The sequence below is a fragment of the Carettochelys insculpta genome, chromosome 16 (assembly GCF_033958435.1).
Source record: "Carettochelys insculpta isolate YL-2023 chromosome 16, ASM3395843v1, whole genome shotgun sequence".
Lineage (NCBI taxonomy): Eukaryota > Metazoa > Chordata > Testudines > Carettochelyidae > Carettochelys > Carettochelys insculpta.
In genome coordinates this window covers 24,462,042-24,486,714 of record NC_134152.1, presented here as the reverse complement: position 1 = coordinate 24,486,714, position 24,673 = coordinate 24,462,042, and the positions used below count along the sequence as shown (strand labels likewise).

Here is a 24,673-nt window from a genome sequence, read left to right as displayed (position 1 = left end):
CAATTTTAGTAAACTGTTAAAATATTTAACACACAAAATGTTATCAAGAATAGAAATCCTTATAATCACTAGAAAACAGTTTGTCTAGGTACCATACCCAAAACCATGGGCAACTGTGCCCTTCAGGGCAGCCTTCTCCTCTGGTCCTGTCCACATGAAAAGAATTCAGCTGCAAAGCCTGTGGTGAAGCCTCATTTTAATAATAGTTTGACAAATATTAAAATATAGCAGTAAATTATGAGATAAATAATTAAAGCTAAACTTGTCAAAATGAAAACAGTACTTTGTGATGCAGCATTCTTATTCTTTCAATTCTTTCTTTTAAACTTGCTTATCTGCCAAAATTTAATAATTTGCTCTGAGTTACTCAGGGAATAGTCTCAGTTCAGAAGGTTCTATTTTGTGTAATTTGAATAAGAGTTACAAATCTAACCACCGGAATTGCTTCTTCCAAACTACTGTCCTCAGCAGCTTCAGCATTAATTGAAATATTGTGTTCATTAATAGCCTTGTTTTTCCTTTAGCAGCGTTTCTGCAATTTTTTTCAGAACACAAAATGTTACTTCTTCCAGTCAATATTTTCAACAAGGTTTCTCACTTTAATAGGACAATTATTTCATGTAATATGGAATTCCAAATCTTAATACACAAGCAGCTAAAACCACTCAATCTCAGCATTATGAAGGATTACATAACTTAAAACCTTTATTGATTTTGTGGCTTAGGAGACTGGTATTACCTGTGTTTGCTTCCACTGTTCCAGCTGCAGCCTGTGGATTCAAATGTTCCCTGACCATCTTTTGTAGAGATCGCATAAAGACTGAAATCAGTCTGTCTATGTAGCTTGGGTTGTTGCTGCATGCAGACTTCAGAATCATTAAAGTACCTAAGATATACATAAAAACCTCTTGAAAATTATCATTCAGAATTTGGCTAACCAGATGCCCTATTTTGAGTCAACTAAACAATTCTGTACTTCAGTGCTCTACACTTGAGTCCTAATCTGAATATGCAGTTACCCTTGTTACAAAGATGTGAAATCTATTTAGATGCATACTGGAAAACGCCAGTAAAGCAAGATTAATTGTATTATTTTTCTATTTAGCTCTCCAAACATTCCTTTCTATTCAAACACAAGCTCAGTTTTTTAAACAGAAAAAATTCAAACATATATAATCATTGACCCTTATTAAATCTGCCTTGGAACAGTGTCAATTCTTTAATCCTACGGTATGAAAATAAAACATCATAACTGTTGGATATATAGATGTAATCCTCCCACGGTGTCATTAATTAGTTTCAGGTATTAGTTACTAAGTTCATAATAAATCACCCATAATTAAAAGGGCACATAATTGAACTATGCAAAAGCTGTCTTTTAGCATTGAAGATGCTTCCTAAGTGTTTGTATTAGAACACACACACACATTTTCCCCCAAAACTGTACATTTGTTAACAATGCATGTACACATATATTGGATACAAACTTGCTCATTTGACGTATGTTGGTATTCCTGTATGGCAGCTAATTTTACAAGACATATAGCAATGTGTGTCCTCATACTATTTACAGATAAATCAGAAATGCAGGAAAAACCATTTCCCACTTAGCTGCATCTTCATAATTCCTCCAACCCCCCAAAAATATCTGGCATTTCAGTGTTTAGTTAACAGAATGATATCAAAGCCAACCTTCTGTCTCTTACTTTGTACCTCCTTGCCCCCAGCCCTCACAGATTTGGCTGAGTGTAGACACCTTTTAACAGCCTGGATTTTTTTTTTTTTTAAATAAAGCATTGATAAGATATAAACTGACTCGGAAAACAGTAGACTCTAACCTTGGATTGTGCTCTGAAAAATGATGGTCTGTTTCTTGGTTAGTGTGTTGTACAGCACATCCTGACACCTGACAAATAGGCAATTCCCTAGGTGAAATTACACCTGCCTACACAGATCGCAAAGTAGGCTAGTGAAGGACATTTGCCATTTAAAGCAGCAGCTTTCCCAACTTGTGCAATTCCAAGCCTGCATTACTGACAGAACCAATTCTATGCCAAACTTGATGTCACTAGCCAAACTGTCTAATCGTTCCCACACCTCATTTGTATTCAAGAGTTTGGGCAAGCACCAAAAGGATTAGTTCCCTGCTTGTTTAATCAGTGTAAATAAATATTGAACTAGGATTGCATTTCAGCTTTTCAAGAATGTGCTTAATAAAAACATTCAGGATTGCTGTCTTTTCAAATGAATGGGCTGTATCTGGGATTCCTCAATATTCAAATCCAAGATTCGTATGTGATTTAAATTGGCTAATATTACAATGCCTTCAACAACCTGGTGTTTGCAGTCAAAAGAAAAATATTGGACAAGAGTGTATTTTAAAAACTTCATTAAAAAACGTGATCTTATGACCCAAAATATTAACTACAGGATTTTGTCTATGCCAACTGAGGTCTCCAATAGCTTTTACTTTACATCGCTATTCACTGAAATGCCTTTTCTCCTTCCTATAGGAACCTATGCAGACACCAATATCCATTTTTAATACTCATCTTCCAGCCACCTGCTTGGAAATGCTAGAATGCAATGAGCACTGCAGTCTTACTCCTTAAAGTTGTCAACCATCGTCCCAGGATCATGTCCACATCCAGATTTCCCAGTGTTGTGTTCTGCCCTATGTACATGGCTATCAACCCCCTTACAGAAAATAAAACCTATTGACAAAGAGCATACTGATTAGCAAGCCAATCCATACACATTATATGAGAGGTATGAGAAACTCACCAAAGAGTTGGGAAGGATTAGCATTAGTGGCTTTTTCATAATTAGTAAGTCCTTCATAAATAACCTTCCCCACTGCAGCATATAGGCATTCCAGCTCTTCATATTTTGATGCTACACTTGAAGTACCTGAGACAGATTTCACAACATAAAAACTGAACACATTTTTATAAGACTATAGTTATTAAAACAGCACCACGGGCTCTCTCTGAACTTTCTCTATTTGCATGTAAAAAACCCTATGTCTACTGTACAACTACACTGGCCTCCGAGTTGGGTATTACTCGCCCATGATGATCACTAAAATCTTCCTAGTAATAAGATGGTCTAAATTTAGTAGTGCTATGACAGGATTTGTCCTTGTCAAGTGTTTCACATTACCTAAAGCCTTTCTTTACACCCAATCTCCCTTTCTTGTCTTAGTAAAACAATGATGTTCAACCACTGAAAAACAGCATTTTTCAAAGCAGAAAAATGATAATTGCAAAAGACATTAAATTTATAACTGGCATTTCTTGTTTCAGAGTAATGACTGCCACAGGTTATTAAGTTTTTATGTCAATGGATAATGATGTATTCCACATGATTACTTATTTCAAGTTTTTTCCCCCAAAAGGAGGTTGAAAGTGCAAGCTAAAATGGAGCATAAAATGCAGAACACATAAAACAGAAGATTAACATATTCAGAAACGTCTCCCAGCTCCCCCCAAAAACCACTTAATGTATGCAATGATAAAAGAAAAAGGAAGAAAATATCACATACTTGGTTCTGTAGGGAATATGCTCATTAAGCGAGACAGTAGACTGTGGACAGCCCTCAAAACCTTGGTGTTTCCACATGTCATACAAGCTGCTACTCCTCGTTGCAGAGGTTTGAAGCTGCTGAGGATAGCTGGAGACTGCAGTACAGTTAATAGGAAACTTAGGACTTCTAATCCAGTGCAAATGTTAGCAAAGTTTGCCTGGTTGGGCTGTTCCTAAAAGGATGCATATAGTGGAGGGAGCGGGGGGGGGAGAAATTAGACTTGTTAGTTTACATCAAACCCATATAAAAACCTGTAACAACATGATTTCCGGTTTCCAAATTACAGATTGAACCTCTCTAATCCAGCACTGTTGGGACCTGATAAACAGTCATCCAGCTAGCTAAAATCATGCTGGATTACAGATGTAGCTGGACACCAACTCCGGATTAGAGAGGTTCAACCTGCACAAGATGATTTGCAAGAAATGGCAAACTGGAAGTCTTCTCCCGAGTACTGGAGAGGGTTAAGACAGACTGCAGTTCAACAACGGAAAGCCACTGATGGCCTTGTTCTCTCAATTGCTCATGCATGTAACTTTACCAGCCTCACCATCCCTCTCCTGTACTTTTAATTACCCCTTTCCAGGTAAAAGTAAGTCTTTAAGAACCTTCTCCTGTACAATATACGGCACTTCCCTCCCTTGCCTCCTTAATGGAGATGGACAACTAAATGATGTTATATGTTGTAGGCAGTGCTTGTTTCCTCTGCACTCAACTACGCATGTTTAAAAAAAAAAAAAGCCATTATTTCAGGTCAAAGCAAAAATGAAATAGATTGGGGAATCAAAGCAAAAAAACCTCAAATATTTCCAAGCAATGCAAAGGAATGGCAATATTTACAAAACAGCTGAAGGATGTAAGGGAGGTGCCCTACTTATTTTTCACGCCATGGGACACCTAGATTCAAAGTTCCATTCTTGAGCAAGGACTTGAACTCAGGCGTCCCTGCTTCCAACTGAATACCACCTGGGCATAGGGTATTCTGAGATGGGGGTTCTCGCCTCTCCTGTTGAAGTTTTGTATACAATAGTTGAGTTGTCATTAGGCCAGAAAAGAGAGACTGGCCCTACAGCCCATGTTCAGAAGACTTACCTCATATGAGATAAAGACAAATTTGCTTCTTAGGTCTACCTCACTAAATATTTATATACTTGATATAAAGCAGAACAGCTTCAAACAGGAGAAAATGAGAAACCCACCCCCAAAATACCATGGTATTAAACACATATATAATGAAGGAGGGCGAAAACAGGGACTCAAGGTCTCTGCTCCAGAACAGGGATTCAGATCTGAACCTCACACTTCCCTGGTGAATGGCCTAACCACTGGGCTGATGTTATAAGGGAGCACCACCACTGTCACCAACTATTTCTCTTCCTCCTCCTCCTCCAGTATTGGTGCCTAATTACCTCTTGTTAGCATAGTCTGAAAAACTGAAACAAGATGCTTAATTCATGCTGAAACACTGTTCCGAGATTTCTGAGCGATCTTTTATTTATTTCAAACAATTCATTGAAATCAACCCAAAGCTGCATTTTTCAGCAAAAAAAGTTTTAGCCATGAAACCTGGTGTAGCTCTAGTCCTCAATACAAACCCCACCTCTTCTACTCACAGAAATATTCAAGCGTGGTCAACTTTTACCTGAATTCTGTTACTTCTGCTCAGCCTCCAACTGACAAAGCCTGCATTCCACTGTGTTGGCATTGGAATTACCCGGACTAAGAAAGGTGGGTGGGAAATAACTATGACACAAGGCCGAATGTGTTACAGTGTTTCATTGGTAGGGGAGAAAAGATGATGTGTTGAATGCAGCTAAGTAATTGTGTGCATTCTATTCATCCTAGATAACATTTGCTCTTGAAGTGCTGAATTTTAATGAGAGTTCTCATTAGTTGTACAGGATTTTCAGAAGCATAAGTAGAGTAATGAGTAATGATAAAAGCATCATCAACTACAGAGGTTTAAAGCCAGATGTACAAGGGTTTATAGAAATAACTGCATAAGCCATCTTTAAAGAGAGGCAAATTAAACCAGCTCAAATGGTAAGAGGAGAAATTATAAAATAGCTAACTTTAAAAATTAAGATTACCCCAGCAATTGTCTTTACAGCAGAACTACAGTAGCTAAACATGTCAAACATTTAGAAAAAGAAATATTGAAATATTTCAAATTTTAAATTTATTACTGCAGAGATATAGGATTTGCTACTGCTTTAATCCACAGTGGAAAAAAACAAAAAGGGATCCTAATATATGTCCCACAGTGCAAAAGTTCATACTATTTACTGTAGTATGGTACAAATAATCCAGTTTCTAGTATTGTAATATCATATGGCACCCTGCCATGCAAATATATTAAAAACGGAGATATCAAATGAAAAAATAAAAAACCCTCAAGTAATCACAATATTTTAAAATATAGTCACAATAGCAATTTTAATAGTGTTGTTAAAGAAGAGAATTGCAATTTAAACTGATATTAAACGTTTGTGGATTTTTTCAACACTTATAAATATATTGATTGCACTACAGTAAACCCTCGATTTAATGGGCTAATGGAGGGAAGGCGCACCCATAAATGCCAAAAGGCCATGAAATCCCAATCTTTAGGACGGGCGGCGCCTTGCAAGCCACACTAGGGAGCCCTCCGAGACCTGGCAGGAACACAGCAGGCTCGGGAGAGAGAGCTGTGCAGCGGGATCTTTGTGCTCTTTGCTCCTCCAGCCCCAGATGCTCCAGCAGCTCCTCCAGCTCTGGCGAGTGGCTGGCATTTATTTAAAGGTGGAGAGCAAGGGAAGGCAGACAGAACCTTCTATTTCCAAAGTCCATTAAATCAGGGTCCGTTAAATAGAGGGTTTACTGTATATTACTTGTATGAGGATCTTCTTTTTTTACAATATAGATATTTGTAATAAAATTATAGAGTCCCATGTACTTTTCAGTTGTACTTTCATGATTAAGAGATTGCATTCTGTGATGCAACTCACAATTTTTTTCACATAACTGCACTCAAAAACAAAACAATGTCAAACTTTAGCACCTACAAATCCACTCAGTCTTACTTTTTGTTCAGCCAATCTTTAAGAAAAAGAAGTCTGTTCACATTTACAAGAGATAATGCTGCCCGCTTATATACAATGTCACCAGAAAGTGGGACAAGCATTCCAAATGCATTTCCTGTTTATATGCCCCTTCATGCTTGGACTTGTAAACCTTAAATGTTTGACATTGTTTTCTTTTTAGCCCAGTTATAGTAAAGAAATTACACACATGTAAGTATGCTAAATAAGAATGACTTTTAATTGGTATTTTGTTGTTTAACAGTGCAATTAAAACTGATTACTCATGACTTTTTTAACTGAGTTAATTTGTTTTGCATTAACCATTTGCTTTAATTGTGACTGACAGGCCCAATTAAAAACTGTACCGTTAAGTATAGCATGCCAGTATTTCACTGAGATAGGGTGGGTGATATTTTTTATTGGACCAGTATCTGCTGACGAGTGAGAGACAAGCTTTCAAGACACACAGAACTCTTCAAGTCCGCACCAGCACCAACTCATTCTTGGAGTAATTTTCCCACCACTTTTGTCCCAGTTTCCCTACTTATCCCCCACACTCAATTGCTCAACCCTCTACATCCCAGTCAGACTGCCGCCTTCCCATCCATCCTTTTTAGACACCAGTAAAGCAAGCATTTACTTTGGAACAATGAAGCAACAGCCTCCCTTCTAATTCTGGAACCAGATTCATAGGCTTATTTATTTCCTTTATTTTGTTTCTATTGATTTCATATGTAGTATTTTCGTTATATGGTGAAACAAAGATCAGTCAGTGACTCTATACAGAAACTAAAATTATTTAACTAAAAAAACCCAGCATTGCTACTGGATGATTGCCAAAAAATTCATTAATGTGCCCTTTCACTTTCAAATGCTGACTTTCACCTAAATCATCTTTATCAAGAGAAATAAAAATAATTTAAAAACCCCTATAAATCAATTTCATTAGTGCACATAATGACAGTGATTAAACTAGTAATTAAATGGACCCACTTTTAATTTAAATGTCTCTACAGTGACATTGTGCCTTCAATATGTAGTCTAAACCTAAGATTTGCATATCAAAAGCAAAGCAGACATCTCTAACACTGGCTAAAAAAGGAAAAGGTAAACTGTGGAAGACCTTAAATACCTTACTCAGCTAGTACTCAATTATGTCTTGTGTTACTGAATCTTAAAGCTCTACAAGGCTGGAATGTAACTTACCACAGTCATTAGCAGTTTATCAAACCATTGCAGTTTGAGTTCTGATTTTGGCCACATATCTGGTCGTAAAGCTGTCTTCAAAAGGTTAACGCAGCGTCGAGACAGCAATTCTCCAGGAGATCCAGCAGTGTTTGAGTTGTCATTTACCTAGCAATTAATCAAAATTATTGCAGAATGACAACCATATATAACTGTGATCCTTAGAACTCATTAATTTTTATACATCCTGCATGAGCATATTATTCCCTAACTTTAGAACGACCTAACTAAAGTACCTATACCGAGACAATCACAATACTGTATTACAAAATAGGCTTGTACTACATTTACATAGAAACCGATTTTTAAGAGGTTAGCCAGTTACTTACACTCTCTGAAAAAAAAAGTGATCCTGGGTCACAATATTTAAGTGTTCTGTTATTAATACAGCTGAGCAAACAGTTCACATGGAATATGTTGACTAATTTAATCTGTCATGTTTACAAGTTGCTCATGGCAGTTTACAGTTCTTCAGTTTATTCAGGTTTACCTAAGCATTTTCAAGACTAAATTTCAATGAAACTTGGTAGAACTTCAGGTTTTTAGGTGCCTAAGTCACAAGATCAATAGGCAAGAAAACTAAAGTAATGACTGCTCTAGTTTTATTCCAAAAATATATATTTTGTATCTCAGAAACCAAGCCAATTTCTGAAATTTCTTAACATATAATTCTCTTGTCCACTATACATACATCTCAGTGTATAACAACGATATGAAACATGAATAGTTTAACAAAGTTTACATAAAAATAGGCACAACCTTATCTAAGACAACAGCCATTGTTCAAGTTTATATATTTATCCCAGAGTGAAAACCATGCTGCATAATAAAAATCTATTGCATTTTTGAGCCCTAACCAAGCATGGATATTTGCATTTCAGAATCACACAGTACCTGACAAGCAATTCTAATGAGGAAGTTGACCACAGTATCTGTATGCTGCTTGTCAATTGGCTTGGAAAGAAGTGCATCAGCTCCTGGTAAGGACTGAGTACGTCCAAATACCTGTGTACACAATTTTTTTTTCAATAAAAGATAATGGTATGTAATAAATTGTGCTTAAATAATAGCATAAAGTACAAAGAGGAACAAAACTTAGTTTAAATAATGAGCAGGCTAGGGAATTATGTAAAAAGGTTGCTTTATCTTAAAATTGCTGGTTATAAATGGAAACCATATAGCTCTTACTGCGCTTATTGCACCAGTAGCTGTCCGGAATCGCTTAACCTCTTGGCCAGAATCAACAGACAATCCTCTCTTAACAGCAGATGAGGCAGAACTTGCTCCTTCTCCACTTGTACTTGCATCCATTTCTGAATCTGGCTGAAATAGCCATCATACACACAGTTAAAAAACCATGACAACATTCTGAGAGTCACAAAAAACTGCTACTATTCCTACCTGTTGGTCTTTAATTCTTTGCAATTCCCATTTGATGACCACTTCAGCAAGGTCCACAGCAAGTTTTCTTTGCTCAATAGTAACACTGGGAGTAAAACCCAACCTCTGCATGGCACTAACCATGTGCTGCACCAAATGGTGTCTTACAGGGTAATAAACCTGTAAAAATGGATTCAGAATTATGTTATATGTAAACTAATTATATTCTGCATATTCCCAGCCACACAATAAACAGAATGGTAAATTAATTTCCTTAAAGCCCAGAGCTGGTTATAACTACACCATGTTAATCACTTCGGCCACATCTATACTTGCAAGTTCTTCAGGAAAAGCAGGCCCTCTTCCAAAAGAGCAAGCAGAGTGTCCACACACAAAATGCATGCTTTCGAAAATTCCTTTTGAAAGAACACGGTGCTTCTTCTGGAGGCCCTCTTCCTCTCCCAAAAGAGGAAGAGTGCCTTCTTCCGAAAGATGCTTTGTGTGTGTGGGGGTAGGATATGTAGATGCTCTGGGGGCCCTTGTTCGGAAGAGTGGTCCTCATGGCGCTGGATTTTTCAATCCCTGGCCCATTATTTCAAAAGAACAGTGTCTGTGGATGCTCTCTTTCAAAAGAGCAGATTGCACTTTTGATTCACTTTTTTGTGTGTGGATGTGCTCTTTCGGAAGAAGATCTTCTAGAACATCATCTTTCAAAAGATCATTGTAGTTTAGACGTAACCTTTGGAATTAAGACAAGAAGCTGGTACTTTGGTAACAGACATTTCTTGCCTGATTTGCCCTGATCCATGAGAAATACAGACTAAGGTACAAGCTAATTTGCACTGTGTACAGCTGCACTAAGGTAGCTGCGTCACTGCAAGCTCTCTGAAGTATCTGCTCTAAGCAGGCAGGAGAGAGCTCTACCTTTGATTTTACTAATTCTCCCTTATGCAAGTGGCAGTAGTTGTGTCAGTGGTAGAAGCTCTCCTGCCGACATACGCAGAGGAATTTACGTCGGTTGGGGGGTGTAATTTACTCACACCCTTGAATGATGTAAGTTATGCCAATATAAGCTGCAACACAGACATAGCTTAAGAACAATACCTATGTAGTGTTCCATTTCAGCAGCAAACCACTCCAAACTTCATTTTCAGGGCTTGCTTTCAAAAGTTTTACTAGCACTTCTGTTGGCTCTTTACTTTCCTGATTTTATACCACATGGAAGCTAATTTTAAATATGCATTTGTCCCAAGACAAAGCTGACCTTTTCTTAAGTCAGGCTGGTATTTCAGGCACGTGAGCACTTTGGGGAACTGGATTCTTTAAATGTACACGTGTGGGTGGAGGAAACATTTAAAAAAAACCAGGAAGCAATACAAAAGGTGCACGAGTAAGAAAGGGGAAACAATGCAAAATGCAAAAGTTAGAAAAAAGACAAACATATCAGAAGTGGCCAGATATATTGTTACATTAATGGCAAATACTTTCAGCTTTAAACTTTATAACACACAAAATATGGAAGGAGAATCAAATTCTTTAAGTAATTGTTCTCTGCCATATAGTTTGGATCACACTGATTTTTAGTCTACATTATATCGCCTAGGTATCTAAAATAATCTGTTCAATTGTTCAGTTGGTTATAGACATACCTTGAAATGCTGCACTATTAAATGCAAAATATGGACTAGCTGTGGAACTGTATGGCCTTCTTCTACAATGATTTTTCGCGTCCAGTGAGTCAGCATCTGATGTCCATCCTCCATTCGAGCAGGTACTGCTGGAGTCAGAATAGCCATTGCTTGCCTGACAATTGCTCGAGCTTCCATTGCATGAGCTTTTAGAAGACTGTGAAAAACCTAAAAGAGTGATCCTCTTAGACATGGTACAAATGACTTATTCTGAACAATAATACAGCTCTTAAGACCTTTTTCTTTTGAGTGACTGGCAAGCAGTTTTGCTCCCCTGCAATACCTACAATTTTGTCTGAGGAAGTGCTTTCTTGTATTCTCTCCCCTAGGAATCTCTTGATCTCTTTCACACAAACACTCTTTCAAATGATACAGCAAATGCCCTGATTTTAAGAAACACCTAACTACCTGCTTTTCTGAAGCTTCATCTCCCTTATTCTACCAACTCTCAGATCTCTGAAAATGTCGTCTACGCCCACTATCTCAAATTGCTGCCATCTCTCTCCTTGACACCTGCCAGTTACCTTCCATCCTCTCCATATTCTAAAATTGCCTTGAAAATTACAGTGACCTTCTCCATGTTAAGTGTAATTCTCATTTTTCATTATCTTTTCATTGCCTTTGTGATCATCGACATGCTCCTTCTCAAGATCCTCTTCTTGTTGAAGTTCCCAGAAGACTCTCCTCACTGCCATGACCCGTTCCCTTCTTCTAGATACTCTACAAGATCCTGGTCTTTGGCCTGCACCTTCTACACTTCCTCCCTGGGTAATCTGCTCTGCTCTTACACTTTTAGTTATCTCACGTATACTGATTCTTCAAGAGTAAATCTCTGATGTCCATTACATGTCCTCTGTTACACTACAAAAAATTAACGAAAGCATACACCAGAAACAGTACTAAGCAGCAGCCCATTAGCATATCAGTGCAAGTGTGTACACAGTACCTGCAACACTATCTTCTTATGTATGGCAAATTTTGCAATGATGTGTGCTAAAAGCAAGTGCCCACTGTACTTGCACGCTGGATCCACACATGCCTTAGACAAGAGACAGGGCCAGGCAAAGGTCATGAGGCGTCGTAGTTTGCTGTTTCGGTTCTTGTTATTGTCATGAATGTGATGTGGGGCATGTTCAACCAGAAGTGTTGCAAATTGCAAGAGATAAATTCTGAGTGAATCCAGCATGTCTGCCTGTTTTTCTGGATCAAGTACCTATTCCCAAGAGTGGAGAGGGTAGCAGGATGGAAAGAGAAAAAATATATATATTTATATTCATAGGCTCTACATATATTACCATCAGTTCTAAGAGGCTATGGAAAAACAAGTACTTCTACAGGCGGTTTCTACAGCAACAGGTGACTTTGACAGGAGGGATAAGCTCAGTGGTTTGAGCATGGGGCTGCTAAACCCAGGGTTGTGAGTTCAGTCGTTGAGGGGGCCACTTAAGGATCTGGGGCAAACAGATTTTAAAAAAAAAAAAAAACAAAAAAAAAAAAAAAAAAAAAAAACTGTCAGGGGTGGTAATAAGTCCTGCTGACACAACGGGAGACCAAATTTGATGACCTCTGAAGATTCCTTCCAGTTCTACGAGACAGACAGGTATGACCAGCTCTCAGCACTTTCTAAAGAAAGCGCTAACTGCCCATTTCTCACCTAGTGCCCAAATTATCCTTGCTTATGTTATATGCACATACATCTACATTGAGGGCCAGGTTTTTAAAAGCATTGCAACACACAACTGATGCCATATATTTATAAGAGTTCAGCTCCCCCTTTGACAGCTAAAAGAAGAGAGCACATTTTTATAATAAGCTGTGCAGTTCTGAAGATCAGGCCTTCAAAATACCTTCAAACAGTAACTATCTTACTAATTTGCTAACTGGCATGAAAATGAGGCAGTCAGTTCTGTGACTGAACTTCAAGAGTTCAACTCTTCTAACCAACATGTAGATGAGAGGATACAGAGGGTCACCATCCTTTGCAGAGTTACGTGCTGAAATCCAATGGTACCTCCACACAGCAAAGTTATTTCTAAATAATAGCCATTATTTAAAAAAAAAAAAATTGGCGAGTGTCTACACAATGCAAACGCTATTTCAACATTATTTAGAATTTGGTAAACCTCATTGTACGAGGAACAGTGCCTAATCTGATACAGACATTTTGGAATAGGAACTGTGTAGAAAGGGAGCAAGGCCTATTTCAAAATAAGCTATCCTAGAATAGTTTATTCCAAAATAATTCTGCTGTGTAGACATGGCATTTTGGAGTAAAGCCCCTGGAGCGGGTTTATATCTGAAATAGTGTGTCTGCATACAGTAGAGCCAATTCCAGAATAAGTTTTGCTTACTCTGGTGCTTTCCTGTAGTATAGATGCATTATTCTGGAATAAGAACATAAGAATGGCCATACTGGGTCAGACCAAAGGTCCATCCAGCCCAGTAGCCTGTCTGCCGACAGCGGACAGTGCCAGGTGCCCTAGTGGGGGTGGATCGCTAACAAAGATCAAGTGATTTTTCTCCTGCCATCCGTCTCCAGCTTCTGACTATCAGAGACCAGGGACACCATTCCTACCCTTGGCTAATAGCCTTTTATGGACCTAACCTCCATGAATTTATTTAGCTCTTTCTTAAATTCTGTTACAGTCCTAGCCTTCACAGTGTCCTCTGGCAAGGAGTTCCACAGTTTAACTTCAGAATAAACTATTTTGGAATAACCTTGCTATGTAGCTGTACCCCTAGTGAAGTCACAAATAACTTGAGTTTTTGTAATCTCCTTCTAGTTCCTGGTGGGTACAGTATTTCTCCACAATTCAAAATCATTACATAATTCAATATACTTGATTATTTCTATTTAGAAGCAGCAATAACGAATCAGGTCAGAAGTGAAATGTCCATCATCTTAGATACTTTTCATTTGTCGTTTTTCAGTTCTTTACAGCTAGGAGGGATTGATACCTTTGTTATAAAAACACTAGTGATACTCTCTGGATTATCTCCTTCTGGGTTGGGTGGTCCCAGAAGTTGTTCTCCTTCTGCTTTTTCAAAACTATGCAAGAATGCAGGATTCAAGATATGCTGCAGAACCTACAAACCAGGATTAGAAGAAGTTAATACTATGCCATTAAATTCTCTTTAAAAAACAATTACTTATAAAGCTATCTGGATTATTTTGTATTAATGATAAACCAATGCATTGCAGCTTCAGAACCTCTTTAAGTACCATCTTTCAAATTTACAGAGACTGTAAAAAATGCCTTAACCAGAAGGAGGGTTTTTTTTTTAAAAGACAAATTCAGTCTCCTAGAAAGGGCACATTCAGGGCTTATCTACATAGCCTGTGGTCTGGATTTGGGATACAGACTACAGATCACATCAGTGTGCTGTGCTGTAACACCCCTGTTTAAAGAGGACTATGTAAATGTGAATTAAAATATCTTTTAGCTCTCTCCAGTTGTTTGCCACATGAGAGTTGAGAACACCACATTAGTACACTCTACACCCCATCGTCCTAACTGCAGAGCCATACAGGCATAACCTAAGAAATGCTCAACTTGGAAAAGTTAGAGGACTTACTGACTCCATCTCTTAATGGTTCTTCCCTGGATATGGTATTTTCCCATAATTGGCTCTGCCAATTGTCAAACTCTTTTTGACATTTAAGCAAGCAAGTTTTGTTGCCCTACTTCACACGATGAAAATTAAACCTAAATAATCAGCCTACTGGGATTTAATTGCTTTACTTACTTTAGCTTTCAGCTCATCTCCAAAGTTTGGGTCATTGAAATCGACAAACCGGAAGAATAGAGCCCGTTTTTGGGGAATACTATAGTTTTTTGGGATTTCTTCTTCCATGTATTCCTTTAAGAAAGTCATATTGCAGAGGAAACGGCCTGTGAAAGCTCGAAGCAGCTGGAAGAGCAATTCTATATCACCATAATTCCTTCTGGAAAAAGAAAATTAAAACCTCTTATGAGAGCCTTGAGTCAGACTGTTTTGTTTGATGATGTGGTGGAGGAGTCGTCATTGCTTTTAAATAAGTATAGTTTAAAAACCCTGCTGAAAGTAGTCCTGGTTTTGGTTCTAATGGCAGCACTAAGAAGCAATTTTCAGAACATCATCCTTCCACAGGGCATTATACGGAAGTTTTATTTTGAAAGTACAGAAAAGATACACCCAAAAGGGGAAAAAAACAAAACTGATTTGATCAAGAAGAAACAAATAGTTCTACATACCTGCAGTAATTCAATAAGCAGTATGCCAGTAGTTTAGGTTCTTTCCAGTTTGTTGCAGCCATATTCTCCTTACGATGTCTTTCTTGAAAAGCTTCACTTACCCACACACGTCTTAACTGACTCACTAAAGAATGTTGATTTGCCAACCAACATTCATCATTCTTAACTATAATACTTATGATCTGTGAAAAACAAAACAAGGAAAATACATAAATATGCACAAATCTAATAATTTCTAGCAAAGAGACAAGGTGGGTTGGTTAATATCTTTTATTAGATCTACTTCTTTTGGTGAAACAGGAGCTTTCAAGCTTACGCAGATCTTTTCTTCAGGTCTGGGAAACAAGATGTTAACAGGCCACTTCACCTTGAATGGTCCCTTCGAACAATGGCTCTCAAATTTATTTGGTTGTACAGGTTGCACCTCTCACACCTGGGATTCTTTCATCTAGCAACAACCATGGTCCATTTCAGAACCATGGAGTCCCAGGGCTAGGGCCAGGACTGGCATCTGTGGGGCCAGTATCTGGAAGCCCAGCCAGAGCCAGAGTCTGCAGGGTGCAACCACGCAAGGCCATGTGGTAGCAGAAGTCCTGGATCTCCCCGGTCCAGCATATTCTCTTGTTCGGGACCCTTCAGGTCCAGACCATGCCAGACCAGGGAGGTATTACCCATACCCTCCTTCATGTCCACAGTCCTCTACTGCTGCCATACAAGTACATACAGCATCACCCTGCTCTGAGCCAGAATGGAGAGCAGGGGCTGCTGGTTGGGAGGAAGGCAAAGAGACTTCTTATGCCTCCCCAGAAAACATTCCAGGCTTCTTGCTCCCTAATTTGCTAACACTGCCTTAGAATACGTGCTAACAACTTACGCTAAGCAATCTGCTTGACTTTGTAGTTAGGTGTGACACTTCATCTTTATCCCAGACCAGAGGAAGAGCTCTGTGTAACTCAAAAACTTGTCTCACTCACCAACAGATGTTAGTCCAATTAAAGACTTTACTTTGCACACTTTTTCTACAGAATGCAAGACAGAACAGATTGTGTAGCACAGGTAGTTCATTTATATTTCAAGGGATCACTCATGGTAATATAGCCCATGAACACTGCTCCAATCACTACTGGTGGAGTGGGGAAAAGCGAACAGAGAGAATTAAATGAGAGCTGTGGGGAGGTTTAGTGAGTAAGTTGTAGTAAGTCATGAATCCAGTGCCTCTATTAAACCCCAGATTTTTCGTGTCTTAGCAAAGTTATGAGAGCTTAAATTCAGAACTTGGCTAGACACAAAAAAATATGAAATACATCTTAACTATTTATGGTAAACAATCAGTTTCACTCTGCATTTAGCTGTAACACTATTTCCAAGAGCTGAAGAAAAGCACTCTGTAAGGTGAAAAGCTTCTCTCTCACCGAACTGTAGTCCAATAAACGATATCACCTTACCATATTGTGTCTCTAATACCCTGGAACCTCCACAGATACAACAAACACTACATAATAGCAATCTTGACATCCAGGAACATTTCAGATTGATTTAGAGCTAAACGTGGCTCTACAAAAACTGCTCATAGAAATGTTGCCATTAGATCTCTTTCTTTTTGCTTTTAGTTCCAATGAAAGATATATTTAAAATTTTTAAACATCCCTATTCAGCATTGGTAGCATTACGCTAGTAAATGAGAAGAAGGAGAAAAACTTTTTTTCTTAAACCAAGTAAAATGGCAGGTGAAAGGGAAATTACACTTTTTTTTAATTTTTTTTCTTGATTTGTTTTTTTACAAATCATATCTGATGTTTACATATCTGTTGTTACTCAATCTATCTATAGTCACGTAAACAGATTTGAACTGCCCATGACAGCATTTGAGAATACAGCAAATAAATACCTTGATAGCCTGAAACTGAAGATCAAGCCGCATTGTGCTGGTACTAGGTGATCCTGGCCTAACAGCAGTTTGGGTGCCACCAGGTAACAATAAAGTGATGAACCGGTTTGGATTAGCTGCCAGGACATCTCGTAGAGGCTTTGCATCTTTGTGTTTTAAAAAACTCTGGAGAAGGGCAATCAACCATCATTGAAATATATTTTAGAAAAACAAAGAAAGTTGTATCAGTATACATTCATACATACACATTGGGTCTACCTTTACCACTACTAAATAATGCATTTTAACTTTGCACATGAATTTAATACCCTTAAAAGCATGCCAGATTAACTGTCTCTCAAGACTGAAGTCCAGTGTTTTGTCTCACAGAGTAGATACCACATAATCAAAAGGTATGTCAGTAACTTCTAATTTATCCAAACTGGAGTATTATTTTGCAGCAATTACCATGAACATTCTGCTCCACTGTGGATCATTTAAAGTCGCTTCCATCATAAACAGCTCAACAGTCTGGGATGGATGACGTGTCAGAAACTTTATCAGTGGTTCTCTGAATGGACTGCCTGCCTGAAAATTCATAATGTTTTAATTAAATTACTTCCCTTCATTCAGCGTATCCATTCCTCTCACGTTATCTGGCAAAGAATAGAGCACTTAACTTAGCATGTGTAAAATGGATTTGTTAGCAATCACAACCGCCTAAAGGTCTTAAAACAATCAAATATCAGTCTTAAATGATGAGATAATTTGTTAGAAATCAATTTTTATACCAAATAACCCTACACAGCTGGCTGGAACAATTAAAAAAAGACACTTAAAAAGGGAGCAATAAAGGATACAATTAGCAAAATTAAATTCCTTTTTTACCTCTATCAACATAGCCCGTTCTGTTTTCATCACAACTTCGAGCAAAGGTTTAACCAGAGTCTGAGGAGCAGCTGGGATCAGATGAAAGAGGTTTATGATTGCGGAACAAATCTTCATTTCCTACAGATAAAAATAAACATTATGAAAACAAACTAACACTTCCTAACTAAACATACAAACATATCACCACATATCTTACCATGACTACATTTCTCTATCTATGTATTAGGATGGCTGGCAAACAAAAGCAAGGTGTTAACATATAAGCAGCACCTACTTACCCCAGTACATGGAAGGAATCTGTCGTGGGGAAATATATATATATATATTTTTTTTTTCCCATTTTGGTATCATGTTTCAGAAGACATTTTATTTATTTAATTTGTTTCTTTAGTGATATTTTAATATTAAAGCTAGCCTGTGAGTAATGAGAATGGTGATGAGGGAAATTATGAGGACTCATTACTGGACTATACTAAGAGATGCACACTTCAAAAACCCAAACTAGCAGCTTGAAACTATTTCCCACACATATCCCAAAGTCAAAGAGGAAAGAAGGAAAAGCAGCCTCCCCCATCACAGTTCCACATATGCTGCCTATGGCCTCTTACTTTTACAAATCTGCTTTGCTCTCCCATCAGATATTTATTCTTCTAAATGTATGAGCAAATTTCAGGATTTTTTTTTAAAAATTGGGTAGTTTAAATTTGTTTTTATATTTTCCTAGGACAACGATCTGCACCTTCTGTTCAGAGTGAGCATTTTATTTAATGAATAAAATGTAAGAGGGAAAAAATCAATTTCTAACATATACTACACACTATGTTTGTAGTGGGTTGTTATTGGTATTTTCTAAGCTGAATTTAAATACAAAGCAATAAGGCCCCAATCCTCAATCTGATCTGCACAAGAAGATCCTTTGGTCAGTGGCAGGTCAGACAGCTTGTCTGGGGCTTAAATTTATAAAAATCAGTTGAAATAGTAGATCCTTTGAAAGCCCTTACAGTTTCTGCTACAAGCTTCCTGACACAAAACATGCTGAACATCCTTCACAGCGATGTTACTAAAACAACTCTGTCACAGACATACATAAGACAATTCACAGCACTGCACTCAAAGGCACAATGCACTCTGCCCATTACACAACAATACAGCTAACATATCACAGCAAAAACCAAACACAACAACAACAAAGAACCTCCTGGTGCCTCCACTGAATTTCTCACCTCTACCCCTTCCACGGCAGGCTGAACCAAAACAAAAAATTACAGCATGAAAAAAAGAAAAAAAAGGAAAAGAAAAAAAACACAAAAATGTGAAAAAAGTATATGCTATTCTTCAGATTGCAGTCAGAAACTGACTTTAATAGGGTTATGTTCTCACCTCAAACTGACAGAATGGAGACAACGAACATCTCCCGCACTCTGAAATGCTCTCCTGAGAATGGGGAGGAAAAGCATCTTTTTTTTTTTCTATTTGTACATTGTTTACATATAATTTCCCATACATGTGTGCACAATAAAAATACCAGGGATGAACAAGACAGTGGAAACAGTATTCGGGTATCTTCAGAGACAAGTATCACCCACACAGAAAACAAAGACCTTCAATGCTTGAAACATCAAACTACACAATTCCTTTTAATGGAATTCAGCCCTCCCACAGACCACAAGTTTAATTTTTTTCACTTAAGGAGCATTTTTGATGAGGGGGAGGAGGGAATTTGTTGCAACCTGCTTGATCAAAAGATAATTTATGTATTTTGTATGCAGTGAGAAAAACTGCATGCAGATTTAGTTAATGAAGCTTTTGTGCATCAAATCCATTAATTAAAAGTTCATTTCCACTTGGAATGGCTTTTTTTTTTTTTTATACAAGCAAGTCACACCTAAGGAGGGTTATATTAGGTTTTACATGGCAAAGATGAAGGCTCAAATGAGTTGAAAAATTCTAGCTTCCTTACTTTACACCTGTGGTTTACTGTTACAGTACTCATTGCATCATTACAAATCAGTTTTTAAACAGATTTTAGACTTTTTAGTTAGTTTACAACTATTTGTTTTCCTTGAAAAATTAAGACTTTTGCAGTAAAATATGTTACTAAGAAGCAAAAATCTAACGTCTTGCTCAGAATTCTGAAAACCACACTAAAAGACAGGTACCAAAAACATCATGGAGTGTTATTCACTGCCTCACCCAATTTGTAGATGAACAGAGAAGTATAAAAACTGCTTAAGATCAATGTTGTTATTTTTTAAAGGGTACAGCCACTATTGTTATCCTCTCACGTAGCAAACAGAAGTGTTTTTTCCCCCATCAGCCTGTAAGTCTCCCCTGAAGTTATGATCTCCTCCTAAAATTAGCACTCATAGCTTGCACAACGCAAGACACTTCAGGAACCATTCCACACTGAACAGAAATTTGTTTTTAATGTGAACTACACATTGAACCTCTCTACTCCGGCAACCTCGGCACCTGACTGGTGCTGAACAAGAAAATTTCCCGGACCACAGGCAATCAATATTGTCTAACATTCCCAACACTTCCACTGCTGCCTGGGCTCTGGGAAGACATATGGGGTAAATTACAGCTAAACAACAGCACAGAGCACTGAGAGCCAGGACTGAGGATTGTAAACAGACTTTATGGGACCATGGGAAAATTGGCCACACCCCTGATATGGGTTATCGGCTAACTAAAATCATGGTGGATTACAGATGGTGTCAGAAGACACCTGTCCAGAATAGAGAGGTTCAAACTGCAGTGAACTTTTGGAGCCCACAAACCCCAAGAAGAAACAAGTATTAATGCCAACTGCAACTAATTCTCTTGACTAATTAACCTCACCCTGGTTTCTTCCTCTTTAGCAATATGAAGTTCTAAAAACATCTCATATGGATGCAAGAACAACATCTACTGTGTAAACTGTGATGATCAGTGTCAAAATGCATTTGACTCTATTTACTAATATTTGTAATATTAAGGACTTGAGATGAATACCTCATTAAAAAGTAAAATTTAAGACTGAATTACCTTTTTAATCAAATGCACTGTCAGACAAACTCTATTTGAAAATGTTGAATATATTGAAAACATTCCCAACATTGTTTGAAAAAGCTTTTTTTTTTCCCCTCCACAATTTTTTTGTTCAGTGCAGGCAGCGGATGGGGGAGGGCATTTTAAAACACAAAATGTACACAGAGACAAAAGATTGTGACAGAAAACATTGAAAGCAAAGGAATTTACAACTAAGTGAAATATGTTTAATACCTAGCAAGAACTAGGCAAAGAACTACTGCAATGGTACCTCACTGTGGCCTGAAAGACAACTACCAAAAAAACTCATAAAATTGCATCTATAATCATCAGGTACAGGAAAAATGGATATTAATAGAAGTCCATAACAGTGCACAGGAATCAATAAATATTAGTATTTTTTCAAACATGCATGCACAGTAGCTTACTTTTAAGTCTTATTAACCCAATTTCATTACAAAATATCTAACCACTTCAAAAGTGATAGCCAGTTTAAATTTGAAGGGTTTTGGGTTTTTTTTTTGGAGGGACAGGAAAAAGTAGAAATTAAAAAACTTAAAATCTAGTGATTTCTTGAAACAAAACACAGCCAGCCCAATTTAGTTCTAATCTGAAATAAAGCAGATTCCTTCCTAGTTTGGAAGTGTAGATAGCAGTAAAATCTTTCCAGTACTCTTAACAAAAATTACTGGTGATAACAGAAGTGCAGACACACTACAAACTAAATCACTGACTCGGGTAAGTACTACTACACACATTATAGAACACACTCTGCCTTTAATTTATGCAATTTCCAATTTGACAGGAAACTTAATTCCCATATTTCAACAAACTATCACATCCCACAAAAAACCAAAATGTGGCTTTCAAAAATCACATTTAAGATGGAAAGGGGCATTTTGCATGCAATACAAATTTACTAACCAAATATGACATGAACATCCAGCTTATTAACAATAAACCAAAAATAAATTATTAAAAAGATGACCTATTGAGAAATGATGGCATCGTTCATGTAATCTGAGCCATAGAGGCAGGTCTCCCTTATATTAATGAGGGTGGTTTGCCCACACAGATCTTATCGCTGGATTAGGGCCTAGAAAATGGCACACACCAGAGGAAATTGACCCCACTATACATGGTCCCTACAAAACTACACCACACTATTTCAACGTCAGACCAAAAGTGCTGAGACACTGGTACATGCACTAGCTGGACCATGTAAATTTCAGTCACTGTAAATACAGATTTAAAATGGGAGCCAAAAACTTCCTGTAGTAAGTTTGTCACAAGTATTTCAAAAAATAACATTATTCAGCCTTGTAACAAAATCCCCCATGGACATCCAGTTACGGAAACATTTACAGTTGAATGACTTCTGTATTTGCTAAGAGTTGTATTGCTTAGCTCTGCTTCTCCCTCCCCCATAAAAGGGGCCATTAACTTACATTTCCATCACTTCTTTGTCCTCCTTTGTGTGTAATTACTACCACTTCCATCCATTTACGCAGGTGTTGCTGCAGGGAAATCCAGTATTAGTATGATTATTCTAATTTTACAGTTCAAGTTATGAAAGAAACAGCAAGATTTTATGAGAGCTAGACCTAAGGTACAGACTGATATTTAAGGGAAGTAAACTAAACAACTGTAGTTATTTCGGCTCCCTTCATTGGAGATGCTAGCTTGCAATTTGTGACCCAATCGTTTGCAACCTACAGGCCTGGTAAGATATTCAAGTTCTTCTAAACTGCACAAGTACCTACAGAAGCCAAGAGAGCTTTTAAACCTGTGCTTGATTGGAAGGTTGCAAGCTTTTCTTTTGACTGTACTATAATTATCCATGCTTTTGTAAACTTCCAGATTGGAGTATTAATATATACTAGCTGGGGGTACATCTGAAGTCTATTAGGGAACTGTAGCTAGTGAAATAGCAGCTGTTCTCCTTTCTCAGAGATTCTTTCCATGGGGGAGTGGATTACACAGGCATAGCAAAATCTAATAGCTGCCTATTCATTCCTCATGTAGTACTGCTGCAGCTTAGGTCAGATAAGGGCTTTGAAGTCCTCAATTCTACAACTGCCTTCACCACTTCACCCAACAGAGCCAAATATCCACTGACCTTCAAGGCATGCTGCAAGGTGAATTTTCCCCAATTTTCAAAAAAAGGGAGAGATATGAAAGTGTGCACATGGGTGACAGGAAAAAGCATTTATTAAGTCTGACAGACAAAGAGGAATGGGTGTTCATATTTGGTCAATGAAGTGGTCATGTTTTAATATACAAATCAATAACCAAATATGATCAGTCATCTCCTGAGTACGAGAGCTTCTGGCAAAAAGATGGAGAAAATATTTTAGCAATCCATATACAAAAGATAAAGGCCAGACCATCATCATTATAGCATTAAAAGAGATGTCAGCCTACCCTGGAAGAGTTATTCTGCTGAAAAGGAAGAAGAAAGTTTCCAAGACAACATTTACCAGAATATCCTGGCAACCCCTTGTTCAAAGAGAAATTTGTCCAAAGATTTTCAGTATAATTAAGTTTGACTTCATTAGGAGAAAGAGTTGTTTATTTGTTGGTTTTCCCCCCCACTTAACTAAGGATGGTTTTCATCAATTCTAATCATACAAATATTTCAAAACACAAATATACATGAATTCTAAATATGGAAATCCTGTGTACAAAACTGTTCATTAAAATACTGAAAACTTCCCTTTTAATCTATAATTTTATGGATGTCTGTTGAAAGGAGAGCTCTTCTAGGAGAGCTTAAAAAAAACGGATTAGGCTTACCATCATCTGATCACAGAACTTGTCATTAAAGGAGTTTGGAAAAAGTCTAGTGACAGAAGTCAGACGGTTCACAACATTCAGGGTCAAGCTTCGATAATCTCCTAACATCATGAGCAATGGCCTCATGTGTGTGTGAATTTGATCTACTTCTATTGTAGCCCCTTCCAAGAACTGCAAGGAAGTAAAAGCAGAGGATCACAGCAGAAATAAAGTAAAGTTCATTTACTTCTGTACAAACACTTTCACAAAGTAACTCTGCAGAACTCATTTTATATTTTCAAACTTCACATTAAAATAGCTGTACAATAAAAAAAGTGTTCATCGAATGGCTGGTTTTAAAAAATGCTTTTGTTAGCAGAACGATGGAGACTTGACAATATTTAATCCAGACACACCGCTCAGTTTACAGAATGTACTGCAAATAAAGAGATTCGCTTATCAGGATGTTATTCCTATAATATTATTAACTGTAGAGTTACAGAATTTTGAGCATGGAAGTATATAATCATTTAATTTCCTTTTCATTTAACTGGCAGTTTTAACAAACAGCAAATGGAGAGAGGCAAGAATCACTATGAAAATCTATGTTACAAGCAAAACCACATGTTTGGAATGCTGGTAATAACAAACATGCTTCACTTCTGTATACATATCAGCTTTTTTCATAACATACCAAACATCCACCTACTTATATTGCCTACCTGCATTTCAAAAGGAGTATTACAGGAATATTTGGCTGCCAATTTCTAAGGCCTTAGCAGGTGACAAAGCAAGACAGGAAAAGATACAAAGAGTGGCACTGGCTGTACTCTCTGGGATATCCTACTGCAAAGGGAACATTAAGGACAGAAAACCATCCAAATCAGATCCACAAGCAGAGGGTTTGGAGG

The 24,673-nt window shown here is 37.6% G+C and overlaps 1 protein-coding gene across 4 annotated transcripts in view; it reads right to left on the bottom strand.

The window, feature by feature from the left end:
• TRRAP (transformation/transcription domain associated protein) overlaps window positions 1-24,673 on the bottom strand; it is a 170,515-nt gene that overhangs the window by 88,690 nt on the left and 57,152 nt on the right. For 2 of the 4 annotated variants that reach the window (XM_075010296.1, XM_075010297.1), the window contains exons 31-49: window positions 23,784-23,954; window positions 22,436-22,504; window positions 19,335-19,388; window positions 19,178-19,198; window positions 17,952-18,071; window positions 17,532-17,651; window positions 17,085-17,249; window positions 15,197-15,378; window positions 14,709-14,907; window positions 13,920-14,048; window positions 11,908-12,174; window positions 10,923-11,129; window positions 9,295-9,453; window positions 9,082-9,216; window positions 8,788-8,898; window positions 7,855-8,001; window positions 3,545-3,758; window positions 2,785-2,910; window positions 740-886 (exon numbers count right to left, since the gene is read on the bottom strand). In XM_075010296.1, the coding sequence (XP_074866397.1) occupies window positions 740-886; window positions 2,785-2,910; window positions 3,545-3,758; window positions 7,855-8,001; window positions 8,788-8,898; window positions 9,082-9,216; window positions 9,295-9,453; window positions 10,923-11,129; window positions 11,908-12,174; window positions 13,920-14,048; window positions 14,709-14,907; window positions 15,197-15,378; window positions 17,085-17,249; window positions 17,532-17,651; window positions 17,952-18,071; window positions 19,178-19,198; window positions 19,335-19,388; window positions 22,436-22,504; window positions 23,784-23,954 (2,743 nt within the window). The remainder of the gene's footprint in view (window positions 1-739; window positions 887-2,784; window positions 2,911-3,544; window positions 3,759-7,854; window positions 8,002-8,787; window positions 8,899-9,081; window positions 9,217-9,294; window positions 9,454-10,922; window positions 11,130-11,907; window positions 12,175-13,919; window positions 14,049-14,708; window positions 14,908-15,196; window positions 15,379-17,084; window positions 17,250-17,531; window positions 17,652-17,951; window positions 18,072-19,177; window positions 19,199-19,334; window positions 19,389-22,435; window positions 22,505-23,783; window positions 23,955-24,673) is intronic. The other 2 variants (XM_075010298.1, XM_075010299.1) reach the window with 1 other exon arrangement.